The sequence below is a fragment of the Durotheca rogersii genome, assembly GCF_024521655.1.
Source record: "Durotheca rogersii strain YMJ 92031201 chromosome Unknown GGS23scaffold_3, whole genome shotgun sequence".
Lineage (NCBI taxonomy): Eukaryota > Fungi > Ascomycota > Sordariomycetes > Xylariales > Xylariaceae > Durotheca > Durotheca rogersii.
The window spans coordinates 2764134-2776937 of record NW_026251234.1 but is presented as its reverse complement, the minus strand read 5'-3'; the positions used below and the strand labels follow the sequence as shown (position 1 = coordinate 2776937).

Here is a 12804-nt window from a genome sequence, read left to right as displayed (position 1 = left end):
AACCCCCTCGGATATATTTATTCTTATTCGTTTTAGCTTATATTATTTTATTCTTACTTACTAGAACTTATTCGATCTATATAAATCTATATAAGTATTATATTAACCTATATACCTCCGCTTAAAACCGTATAAGCTTATATAAGCTTATATAAGTACCATTTAAACTACCTTTCTAAAATCTCTATCCCTAGACCTACATTTAATATTAATACGTATAGATCGTTACGGAGATTTTAAAACTAATGGAATTTTTAATAGAATCTAATTACGCGTACTTAAAAAACTAATTAAAAGGTAATAACTTATCGGGAGCCGTTATAGGAGGTAAGGGGGATAGAGAAACGCTAGTTTTTTTTAGGTTAAGATCTACCTATTAGCCGATCTAACCAGAGGATAGCTCCTTCCCTACGTATAATTAAATATTTAACCTGTACCTTCCTACCTACTATACCCTTAGGGTGTACGTACCGAAAAGTAGAGTTTTTTCCTAGTTGCAGCTATGCGACTCCGTAGCAATGGCTATATCCCCCAACTCCTTGGGCTTAGGCACGCCTTCTTTTAATTCTCTCCCTAATGGTCCCTAATAGCCCCTTAAACCCCCTGTTAGTAGAGCACGTGGCGTTAAATATACTTCCTTCCTTCCCCTGTTAGTAGAACTCCAGGCTGAAATTTAACTTTTACTCTCTCCTCCCTTTCGCAAGGAATTCATAGATCTATAGATCTTTCGTAAGCACGTAATCCTACAGCCGCATCCATTATCGTTAACTATAGCACTCAATATAGCTTATTCAGCCGATCGAGGGGTTGCACCTACTGTCTGTATGCATTCGCCCGTAGCGAATTCCGTCTCGCCCGCTTTCCTGTAGCCGAGTCTCTGATAAAGCCGCTGGGCGCTCTTGTTGTCCTCCCACACCGTCAACCACAGCAGCTGGAAGCCGTCCGCCTTCGCCCGGCTCTCGACCGCGGCGATGAGCTTGGACCCGATGCCGCGGCCGTGTGCGGCTGTATCGACGTACAGCCTCCGCATCTCAGCGTGCGACGACGCGTCGCCCGACAAGCTCGGGTCGGTCTCGCCGCGGACCAGCTGCACAAAGCCCAAGACGGCGCCAGCGCGGTCGCGGGCGACGAAAGTGCTGATGTTGGTCTTCTGCGACTCGCGTATGTCCGTCTCGATGGCCTCAGGCGAGTACGTTTCCGCCAGAAAGTCGGCGAGGTCGTTCGCTGGCACCGAGAATCCGAAGGTCGCGGTAAAGGTATTGGCGCCGATTAGGGCTATCGCGGCGGCATCCGACACTAGCGCATCGCCGATAGTAATCTCGTGGGCCAGCGGCGACGGCATTTGCGATGCCTGGGAGACCGAGATCACTTGTGCAGCCATGGTTTCGACGGCGACAGAAATGCAGCCGGCTTGGTAGACAGCAGAAAAAGAGGGAGGAGGGAGAGGGGATGACTTGCGACGAATACGACAAAATGGGCTCTTGACTTATTTCATAACCGCAGGTTCAGCTATAATGGCATGACTTAATACGCGTTCTACATCGAAGTCTTCTTTAGAGACGCGAGCGGTCGTGGTTAAGACGTGAGGGCCGTTTGGGCTTTCATACTCTGGCATTTTCTCGTCGGTCAGAACAGGTAAGCTAACGGCTTCCCACGGCGTCTCCACATACGTCACACTGTCCTTACTCCATCACTCCACTGAATACCTACTACTACGATAGGGCGCATAGGGCGCGTGAAGTTTTGGGTTCGGGTTCAGGCTCGGTACTGTCTACTCAGAGTCTATAATTAGGAACAGCTTAGCTCAAGTCTGGGGTTGGGAACTTACATGGGATCTTGCCTCTCGTGGTGGAAATCTTTCGCATTACCTGGGTGTATACTACGCCTCCTCTTACGTGTTTTCGATGTAACTGAGCAAGGTTACTCTGTCGTTTCTTGCGGTTGTTTTCTTTCTTATCAGGGCTCCGTCTTGGCGTTGGCCCAGCCACTCGGTGCATCCGGAACAGGCCCGACTTTCCCAATCTAGTAAGCGAATTGACAAGATATACATACGTAGGGCGTGGGCGCACGCGCGAGATCGGTCATAGCATTGTACAAGGGTAAGATGGAGTCACAGAAGACCGGACGATCGGGTAGGTTATTGCATGAATCCCATTCCGGTAGAGCCTCTCTCCTCATTTCGGGAGGGGATCCGTGGGCATCCCCTGTTTAACGCGAGTGCCTATTTCTTATCTCCAGACAACTATGCAGTTGGCCGCCATCGACCGAAGCCGCCGACGTGAGCAGTGACCGGTTAGACTTGCTATTCGAGTTGGTCTCGAATCGTTTGGCCCCCGGCTATCGTCCTGTAGGGCGCAAGATGATTTCGTACTACGCCCTTGACGCGAAGGTAGAGCCGTGAGTCGTACCTCGAAAGGAGTGACGAAGTGGAAAACGTTCAGAGCTACCAGAGACCCGACGCTTTTGGTATCGCAATGGTGTGTGTGACTGCTGGCGCTCTGCACCGAGACACATCTATTTCTATTGACAATTTTAGAGGAGTGTGTATCCTATCCACAGCGACAAACCCGCAGCCCCCAAGCCGTTCTGCCTCACTACAGCCGCTAAGCCACGTGGGCAATGAGATTATTAGGCGCCTAAGCTACCTAAAGTACCTAGCCTACAGGGGGACTTGTGGTACCCAACACCTCTTCCAAGTTCAAGCACTTGGGGACCTGATCCAACCCAGACTCATGGCTAAGGTTTCCTCTGTAAGCCCCTAACCAGTGTATTTCGTTTCCCTACAGATACCGATTAACTCTTCGTTAGCTATTATAACTGAGGCCTGTTTAGGACCCTCGCAACCAAGCCACTCACCCAGTTTTAGATAGGTATGTTTAACAACGGACTTACGCATCTAATCGAGGGCGTCGAGATCGACCAACCTCGCAACGCTGATACCCTTACGCACGGGTTCCGTCGTCTTTTTGGCGAATTTAGGGCCTTCTTCGAGCCCGACGGTTAGCAACCGCATACCTACAAAATCGACTCGTTTGTTTCCCGGTACGCCATTCTGGAGCCAGCCCTGCCCATACCTCGCACGTTCTACCTTGCTGAAGTCACTCGGATTATTGATCCTAGGTAAGTGTCTATAGACGGGGGTAGTAATCGACTATGCTCTACAACTTAATTTAAATAGAGCTCAAGATAAGATCGACTATATCCTGCCTGACCGACGAACATGAGTCCCCAGGGGTCGCCGTCTGCCCTTCGTCAACTACGACCCCGCCTGGCGGCTCGAGCGAAGGATTTCTCCCCATTCAAAAGTAGAAAGCTCTAACATGTCACGTGGAAATTGAACCAGCCCTTATATGCCTACATAATACCGCACAGCGTAAATGTAGGCATCTACGTCTTACGCGACACAACAAAAGAAAGACGAAGTGGAACATAGCGACCACGGAGTTGACGGGATCTCGAGTCTACAAAGACACAAGACGCCACCCATAGACCAAAAATATATCGCGCAGTTCTCGCTATTATTTGTAAGTTGCCATATGAAAACGTAGCTCTAATTTTTCTTTTGGATATGTAGGCTTACCTATGTTAACGCAGGATTCCGTACGGGACATAAGTTGGGTCGCCGAAATGAGAGTGAAGGGACCGCTTGCCGTGTACAGTAGAAGAGCCCCCAATGATGTGTGGCATATTGTAGCCAAGGTATCTCCCACACCCCAAACAACTGTTGACACATCTAATACCACCAAGCCAGCACCCCATGTGCCGCATATTTCGGTACAACTTAGCCGATAGTCTCTGTTCCCCTTTGCAGTGACTTCCATGATCGATTCGTTGGCAAGTTCTTCATAGGAGGCCACCAGTCTCTTCTCTGGGCCTCTGACGCGCGGAAGAGATGTCGTAGAAGTAGGTCTCAAGAGATGGATGTGAAGAGAGTGCAATGTGAAGCGTACGGTTGGGCGCTAATTCCTCTAAAGCTGTTGTTTGCTCTGATGCCGTAATCACGCGACGTGAAAAAGCAGACGCTTGCATTCTCTCGTTCGGATAATAATACCTATGCTGGCTTAATATATCGGTGGTGTTTTCCTTCTTGGCACAAGGCCGCTTGCTGTTCCAGAGCCTTTTGGCTGCGCTGCCGAGTTCTGAAAGGGCTGGGGATAATCTGACGCTCTGAAATGTGTGTGGGCCTGCTTCCACCTCCTCTCTCCCCTTTACTCCCCGTTGCCATCCGGCTCCTCCGGCGGGGCGAGAGTCAGAGGGGTAAATCTCGTGGAAGGAGTTGTAGCGGAGGCCGTTTGCGTAGCCACCGTAGCCATACTCACAATGTACACATTGACTTTGGGATTGAGCCGAGACGCCGTATCTCGGGATTTCGGAATTTTCCCCAGTTAAGTAGGCATTGGATGATACCTACTTGCTCGCAGACGGGAGCCACCCGCAAGGCAATGTACGGCAGATTAAGGGTAAAATCGGGAGTTGGGAATGACATACTTAATAGAAAATTGCCTGGTGATATGGCTTGCCGGCTTTGCTATGTGCTTTTGTTGGGTCCCCGGTGTATTACGTCGGCCTCTTTTGCCTTGTGGATGACCCTCGTATGCGGGCAAGTATTGCCCATCCGATACTAGTTTGGTTACGGCACGACCCTTTTTAGGCGGAAAACAGATGAGACTGTAGTTCTCCAAGGGACGGAATGCCCTGAAGTTAGCAGGTGATGATTGGATTGCGCCACCCTCATTATCGGCCGTAAACACTTATTTATAACAGAGCATCTCTGCTAGAACCGTGATTTCGGTTAGATATAACAATTCGGCATAAGACCCTTAGAGCGGTAAATAGATGTTCCTATTACTACACCTTCATACAAACCATCAGTTTCTTAAGCGACTTGCATAACCATGACCATTGCCTCATTTGACAGTTCTCAGATACAATACACAAAACACATGTGCAGCTAGGAAACCGAAATGAATTCCGTCTAAGCCTACCTGCAAAACGACGGGCGCCTGCTCTTTGCTTGATTCTCTCTGGGCCGTAAACTTGTTTGCTTGTATGCTCCCCGAATTCTTTTCTCTGTACATCTATTAACCATAAATATAAAAGTGAAAATGAGAGCGAGGGCGAAAGAAACCATTCATAGAGTTGCGTGTAAACGGGTGAGTTGCTTATGTAAGACAACAGGCTCTTCACCAACGAGAATAGAAGGGCTTAACTCACAATTACTGCTACTCCTCCTCCTACGTAATACTACTGACACCTTTTTACCTAGCCTTCCTTCATGCGATAATGTCTGCTGTCACACAAGAGATCAGGTATATTGACCGATATGTTCAGACAAAGTTGGTTTGGGGTTTACTTATTCACGTGATATTTGTGGAAGCTATTGGATCGGTATCAGCACATACGCCTCCCTGGTTAGAGACATCGTCTACCTACATTCATTTGCATTTGAGGCCTTTCCACTTCCCTCGATATATCCGGGGAACACCCTCTCGTTATTTCGTAGCTGAGATGCCCGATACCTATCTATGGCCTAGTGTCCGATTCAGGGTAGCATGGCATCATTTCGAAGACCTGGCGGCGATGGGATGTCCTTCCTCCACCTTCTACTCTCGGAGCATGATTGACCATTGGAGACCCGAGAGCATGCATCCTACCTATATTAAGAGCTACTCGACAAAGGTCAGGTGCTTGCGTGGTAAGCGGGTTTGAGGATATGTAGCTTCACGTTATGGCATGCAAGGATCTGTCGCGTATTATCTGCTATGGGGATTCCTGCGTGCGGGAGAATGATGCACAGAACACCGTAATGCAGAAGGAAACGCATCAGTGGCTAAGACAATCTGGTAAGTGTACCCGGCCGTTGGTGATGGCTCGAGGTAAGGGGGGGAGTTGATGAGGGAACCTAGGACGATTCCCGGTTGTCGCGGCTCGCTACTAGCTATGCTAGATGAGCTAAATGACGAAGACAACCAAGTAGCCCCGTTAGGAATCCAACCTATCCTCCGTTATATAACCCACTGATCTATGCTAGGTGGCGTATTGGGATAATACCTACTCTGTAAATAGGTACCCAGGCCAAGCCCACCCGATCTATCCATGCCGTACGGTACAAGGGATCTCGGGCTCGCCCCACCGATGCTGACCTCCCTGATCACCCCCGCGTGCCAGACCGTCGGATGGACCCGCCGGCTCACCTCGGCTCAAGCGGTGATGCATAGGGCTGAGCCGACCCGCAAGGGGCTATATATGTATGGGTTGGCAGGGTTCGCGATCCCATTTTACCGCAGCCCTATGATCCCGATCAACGAATGGCGGTTGATATATAATACCGTTATAGCTAATTAATCGCCGCCCACCTAGTCACATTCAAATCCTATGTCCCGATCGGTCTGTATAGCCTTCCAGCCCCTTAAGGTAAAGTGGCGATAGCTGTGCGGACTAGGGTTGAACAGAAAAGCGAGAGACCGTGTCCTCCGGAATTTCGGCTAGGTAGCGAATTGTCTTTCTCCCCCCGAGTCCCCTCCTTTCCAACGGGGCATTGGAAGAAACCCTCAAGCATGTCAGGATAATACACGCGCAGTACCACCTCTGAAATAATATATACGTCTGACTACCGCCACGGCCATGAAAAACACTTGATGTCGCGTTTAACAGTGCCAAGCTCTCTGCCACACTCAATTGTTCACGGAAGTCAGACTCTCAGCCATGGCTCGAAGTGGCTCCCGAGAGAGACGAGTAAGGCATACCGGGATTGCAGCTTATTAGACACGACGAGCACAAGTATAGCAGTATCGAAGCTGGAGGAGTACATGAAGAGGCGCTACCGTGTAGAGCATACCGGATAGCACACGCTGACGAGCTGACCTCTCAAGAGATGTACAAGCTGTGCCTGTTACAGAACTACGGGAACCAGCGCCGTTGTGATTCCACCCGCAACTATCACATGAATGGCCCGGCCTAGGCGACAACAGGTACTACGGACAGCCGCCCCTAACCTAGAGTTCATTTTGATAGATTGTGGACGTGCCCCATCCGTGTCCTGCTTGCCAAGCAACATCTCGCCGGAAGCGGGTGGCGCTGGGGTTTCGACCTTCAGCTCTGATTCTTGAATTAGGAGAGTACCGACACCAACTGGACCGAGCTGACGGTGTTGGACAACCTGCCATACAACCAAGGAGGAACGGCACAATAATCGCGGGGGCCTACCTGTTTGGTAGCCTAGCGGTACGTTACCTGATTTTGGCATTGCCGTTGTGCGTCTAGCGAACCGGATAGCCAAAATCGAGTTCTACGAGGGTAAAGACGGCATTATCCGAGGCCAGAACTTCGATTTCGAGGTCGAAAATGGAACCGTAGGTACCCGTATAGGGCAAGGCCGGTAGCATCAACACACATTTCTTATTACGTTCCATACATCGTCTCTCAGGACGCCGACAATTCGGTCCGGTGGACGATGATGCACGGACAAAACGTCGATAACCCCTCGGCGCCGTAGTAGGTTAACGATACAGATTAAAGGGTGAAGGCGTCTAAGCGAAGCGTCGGAGTACTTCTCTTAGTCGCCCAAAGGTACCACAAAGCGGGGGGATTAGTACACACGAGCGTAGAAGGGGCGCTATCGATCAGAATCCGCGATGAGTCGGAAGAGAGCAACGCGGACGTGGCTTGGAGGACGGGTGTCTTGTCGAAGGAAATCCCGGAGGGTGCCGGCATGGGAGCGTTTTCCGTCGGATGGCCGTACGACAACAACAACCAGGTGAGCACCTCCATACTGGACGGTTCGACGGTACCGACTGGAAGGACGATCTGGAGAGCATAAGCTCCCATACTAAGGGGTATTGCGGACGGAGGATGACGATACCTCGGTCGCGGTCTGGTATTATAAGGCGGGAGGTAGACCAACCTACTTGAGAGAGAGAGAGAATGAGAAGGGGCATGTACTAATCAGTTAGGTTTGGAGGTTATGAGGTATCAAACAGTAGGTAGTAGGTACCTAAGGTAGCTCTGCCAATATACCTATGCCTACGTGTACCAGATACCTGTTAGGCTTAGGTACCTAGGTACCCAAGGTGCATTCGGTACATTCGGCACCTCCATAGCATCTGCCTGTCCTATGCATGTTGACGCATCAGCTAATAAGCCAACATTGGGTTAGATTGAATGCAACAGAAGCACATGTACTTGCCACAGCTTCAGTGGCATCCTATCCTAAGCAGGCAATCGTTCATCTGTCATCTGCACTACATTGCCTGCCTGAGAGGTGCCACATGATGGCTGGATTTTTATTTCATTTACCTATTTCAAGCCGTCGTTACCTAAGCCAAGCGATGTATCTGGCCTGCAGAGCAACGGGCATTTGTTGCCGCGGATAAATCCCAAGTGGCTAAGTACACAGGTACCTGCAAAAAGGTGGACCTCTCGCCTGCACGCCCCACCACGACCCCCGTGCTGCTCGCACTCTCCCCATGCATTGACGCGATAGGTTACGATAAGATAAGGCGTTCCAATGTGTGGTCGACATTGCTTGGCAAGCCGTGGAACTCCATCTCCCTCAACCTCCTCCGTACGTCTCCCCGCCAAATCCTACGAGTCGCGTGTGGTCGAGTCCGCTTCGTCGCTGACGAATCACCTCTCGCTTTTCTATTTTATCATTCGTCCGGTTGCGCCGAACTATACGATACGGGTGTTCCGTTTGCCGTGCCCGAGCCGCTCCGCGAGATCAGAAGGCCCATGCACATACCTGCTTCACGTTCGTCCCTCCAAGGCGTCACGAGGTCGTGACTAGAAGGTAGCTAACATCCCTCCCTCGTAGTGATCCGGGCTTTATCCCTCGAGTTCCCTACGTTTCTCTCCGCCGGAGCGCCCGACTAGTCCAGCCGACCTTCCATCCGATCACGGCGCTGTCGACACCTCCGCGCTCCATGACCCCCGTACGCAACACCCCCTCGAGCTACCTGAGCGGATCTAGGTCCTAGAATGTCCAGCACTAGCAGAGGGGGTATAGCACCTCCCTTCTCCGGCGGCAATAACCTCGCAGAGGGTGACTCCGAACCAAGAGGCCTGTATCCTGGAAATGGTGCCTCAGTCGGGCCGGCCTGTCCCTACCAAGATGCCGAGTTCTTCGGCGCCGAGTGCTCGCGCTATTATGATTGCCCAACACATAGCCTGAGGAGGAATACGGCAGGGGAAAGCTCTGCTGAGAGTGCGCAAAATAATGTAGGAGGTCCGGCCGTGTCTCATGCCGCCGCACTCCTGCAGCCTCCTGGCACGGTGGGGGGACCGAGCACGGTATTAACTAGACTAGTCACGCCAACCTCCGGTCAAGCTCAGGGAATTCTAGGTGGCTATCCTTCGCAGTTTGGCGCGAGCCCTCTCGCGGGACATGTAGGCTTCACATCGCCGTCTTCTTCTTCCTTAGCCCTATTAAATTCAGGGCCCGGCCCTCTTGCGCAAGAGACTGGTGCCGCCGCTGGACAAGCTTTGCCTCGAGCGCCAGCGACACCCAGCACAACCTTGGCTGGAGCTGAGGGGTCCTCTAGCTCCAATATCGACGCGAGACCGTTACAAATTGTCGGCTCAGGTCAAATTGCGACGTCGTCGCCGTTATCCGCACCTCCGCCGACTTCGTCACTAGGGGAGTTAAATCCGATAGCACCGTTGTTCTCCCCTCTCTCGGAGAGGAGGCCCACTCAGGAGATCGCCCTACCTAGATGGCAGCCTGACAGTGAGGCGACGTATTGCCCGATATGCCATGCACAGTTCAACTTCTTTATTAGGAAACACCATTGTCGGTGAGTTTGCCGCGTCTCTCTGAGGGGGCTTCCGGCGGGAACTGACAGGAGGACAGGAAGTGTGGAAGGGTGGTATGCAGCCAATGCTCGCCCCATCGGATCACCATACCGCACCAATACATCGTACGGCAACCAAGCGACAGGGCCTTCCAACGCTATTCGTTCCTCGGAGACGAGGGCGGCATCTCTGATTTCAGCATCATCGGGGGTGGCGAGCAGGTCAGGCTCTGCAACCCCTGCGTGCCGGACCCAAATACCGCACCTCCTCAAGCGCAGCACCCCGCGAACCAGCTGCCCCCAATATCATCGCACCAACGATCCCAGAGCACTTCGAGCGGAAATGCTGCCGGCGACGGCTCTCTAAATCGCTACCCACAGTTCCTGACAGCGCCGAACTTGCCGGATGCTTATGCTCGGAGTCGAAGCGTCACGATGGTTGGTTATCCTTCTTCCGAACCTAAAGGGTGATATGGTTTTTTTTTAAAAAATTAACATCTGGATAGAATGCTAGCGCAAGCCCCTCGAGACTTCAGAGCGGCACTTACGTGCCAACCCACAACCGAATCCTAGCTGGCACGCCTCCGGCTTATTATCCTCAGTCGTACTCGGGCTACCGCCACCCCTCTTTCATGGATCATCGCTTCCTCGCGCCTCCGATCGATTACGGCGGCCCGTCCACCTCGTCATCGTCATCGGTGGCGTCGTCGTCGGCAGCGGTGATGAACCGTCCGTTGCCACCGCCGCCTCCGATCCCCGAGGAAGACGAGTGCCCGGTATGCCACCGCGAGCTACCGTCGAGGGACCTGCCCAACTTCGAGACGCTCCGCGAATCGCACATAAGCTCGTGCGTCACAGCCCACAGCACGTACAGCGCGGGCTCGGATTCGGGCGGCAGGTCGGGCAATTACGGGACCGCGTCGCCTCAGATGACGCGCCTGACGGGGCAGTTTCCGTATCTGGCGACGGAGAAGGACTGCGTCGACTCTGCCGAATGCACGATCTGCCTCGAGGAGTTCGAGGTGGGCGTCCGGATGGCGAGGCTGGAGTGTCTTTGCCGGTTCCACAAGGACTGCATCGACGCGTGGTTCTGCAACCACCCGGGCCGGTGCCCGGTGCATCAGCACGACAGCTACGGCTATTGACAGAGCTGTCTGCCTTATGCCACGGCGGCACACACACACGGCACCCGATTTCCCCGATCAACCTACCTCGCTGTACTTGTATCAATTGCCGGCTTAATATGTTCATACTGCTATTCGGGGGGAGGAAAGGGGCACGGCAGGCGTTATAGCATGCATCACAATCTTTTACGGCATCCCAACTTTTCGTTTTGTTTTACCAGGTCGACCTCATGGACTGTCCCTCTGCTCTTCGTCTCCTTTTTTCTTTGTGTATGCGCGCGCGTGTGTTCCCCGCGGCTCCCTTCCCTTTGTCTTAGATGCATGTGGCACTACGTCACTACCTACGTAGGTACGGAGTATAGCGTGTGTTTCTGTATCGTGTCTCTGGATAGATATACATTATACCTGACGGTGGCTGCGGCCGGCTCTGCCTATCGTCTTCGATGCTATACCTATATACTGCCTACCTGTGTTGGTTGCCGCGACAAGGGAGCACATCTGGAGGAGAAGCATCGCCGAGGAGGAGGAGGAGAGAAAAAAAGAGAAAAAAGAAAAAAAAAAAGCCGAAGTTGCGTATTACATAGGTATATAGTATAGCTATTATTATTATTACCCATCCGGCCGGTGCTACGCGCAATCGGACATCTATAGCGTTCCTACCCGAGTTCCTGATTTTTCGTCCTCCGGTGCTACGCGATGAATACACACCGCTACGCCACGCCGCGCCGGCGCCGAGCCAGGCTCGCAATCCGTCGAGGTCTACCTATGTGCGCAGAGGGGTACCTACATGGGAGTTGGGTCCGGTTCGTCGCTGTAATTTCGGTCGAAACGCTACGTGGGGGGGGGGGGGGGGGGCAGGACGGCCTGTTTGGCTATCGGCTACGCTAAACAGGGATTATTGCCTGCCTACGGCGCGCTGCGGGCCCTGTCTCTTTCTCTGCCTCGCTTGCTCTCTCTCTTCTCACTCCCTCGTTTCTCTCATTTTCTCCCTCTCTCGCCGAGAGTGTCGATCAGAGTCGGGGCCAAGAGGGCTTGGTGTGGAAGCCGAGAGCGCGCATACGTACGCACCATACACAACGACTGGTAACATGGTGGGCAGGCAGGTATATGCTCGGCCCCAGCGGCTGGCAGAGACGAATGATATAGTAATAAACGGCGCTGGCACGCATGCAATATATATCATACATGCTATGGCTGTCCCCCCCCCTCCCCCTCCCCCTTCCCCTCACCCCTGGCTTTGGCTCCAGCTCTAGCTCTGGTTCTAGGCCCCCTCTCTCGGGTTCCTCCCTGGTTCGTTTCGCGGTCCAAGTACCCAAGGCATGTACGAGTATGCTCATATGCGCATACACACCTAAAGCCAGACGCCTATCAGGTAGGTACCCTGCCTACGGATGCGCCTAGAGAGTGTCTGCGTGCACGCGCGCGCCTGCGTGCCCTGTCCGGGTGCGGGAGAGATGGAGGGGGGAGAAAGAGGGTGGTGGGGTTGTAGATATACATACACGCCTAACGTTCTAAAGGTACCTACCATAGGCTACTAACCTAACCTACCTCTTGACGTAGGTAATACATACAATGTAGAGGGAGGCGGGGGGGGAGGAGGGAAAGAGGGTGACCAGCCCGGCACGGTGTACTTTCTCGTTGTGGAAACGTTGGGGGAATAGCTGTTTTAGCGTTGGTGCCCAAAGGTAGTAGGTATACTTGTGTGGGCGAGAGAGAAGGAGAGGGAGAGAGAGAGAGAGAGAGAAAGAGAGAAGAGAGAAAAGACGGGGGAAGAGAGAAGAGGCAGAAAGCGGAGGCGAGACTCGAGGAGAGAATCGGAGATGGAGGAAGACGGGGACGGAGAAAGAAGGAAGACAGAGGAAGAAAAAAAATCAAGATTTCCGCATCACGTT

General features: G+C 52.4%; 3 protein-coding genes across 3 annotated transcripts; 1 reads left to right on the top strand and 2 right to left on the bottom strand.

Annotated features, from left to right (window-relative positions):
• Positions 1-329: 329 nt before the first annotated feature.
• On the bottom strand, positions 330-2026 carry GGS23DRAFT_553519 (acyl-CoA N-acyltransferase). Its single transcript, XM_051515480.1, has 3 exons — positions 1671-2026; positions 818-1608; positions 330-743 (listed from the first exon to the last, which is right to left on the bottom strand). The coding sequence occupies exons 2-3, from the start codon at positions 1379-1381 to the stop codon at positions 717-719; spliced, it is 591 nt and encodes a 196-aa protein (XP_051375802.1). The 5' UTR covers positions 1382-1608; positions 1671-2026; the 3' UTR covers positions 330-716.
• Positions 2027-8749: 6723 nt separating this feature from the next.
• Positions 8750-11149, top strand: GGS23DRAFT_305774 (FYVE-domain-containing protein). The gene is made up of 3 exons (XM_051512752.1): positions 8750-9791; positions 9848-10226; positions 10295-11149. The coding sequence occupies exons 1-3, from the start codon at positions 8977-8979 to the stop codon at positions 10931-10933; spliced, it is 1833 nt and encodes a 610-aa protein (XP_051375801.1). The 5' UTR covers positions 8750-8976; the 3' UTR covers positions 10934-11149.
• A 620-nt stretch (positions 11150-11769) lies between these two features.
• On the bottom strand, positions 11770-12147 carry GGS23DRAFT_553505 (uncharacterized protein). Its single transcript, XM_051515479.1, has one exon. It carries the CDS (start codon positions 12093-12095, stop codon positions 11874-11876), a length of 222 nt encoding a protein of 73 aa, XP_051375800.1. The 5' UTR covers positions 12096-12147; the 3' UTR covers positions 11770-11873.
• Between the last annotated feature and the right edge of the window lie 657 nt (positions 12148-12804).

Bases quoted from the DNA above. Each gene is read 5' to 3' on its own strand.
- GGS23DRAFT_553505 (XM_051515479.1), bottom strand. From the start codon at position 12,095: ATGATATATATTGCATGCGTGCCAGCGCCGTTTATTACTATATCATTC.
- GGS23DRAFT_553519 (XM_051515480.1), bottom strand. From the start codon at position 1,381: ATGGCTGCACAAGTGATCTCGGTCTCCCAGGCATCGCAAATGCCGTCG. The intron at 744-817 runs GTAGGTGCAACC...ATGCGGCTGTAG, and splicing joins CGGGCGAATGCATACAGACA to GATTACGTGCTTACGAAAGA.
- GGS23DRAFT_305774 (XM_051512752.1), top strand. From the start codon at position 8,977: ATGTCCAGCACTAGCAGAGGGGGTATAGCACCTCCCTTCTCCGGCGGC. The intron at 9,792-9,847 runs GTGAGTTTGCCG...ACAGGAGGACAG, and splicing joins ATTAGGAAACACCATTGTCG to GAAGTGTGGAAGGGTGGTAT. The intron at 10,227-10,294 runs GTTGGTTATCCT...ACATCTGGATAG, and splicing joins GGAGTCGAAGCGTCACGATG to AATGCTAGCGCAAGCCCCTC.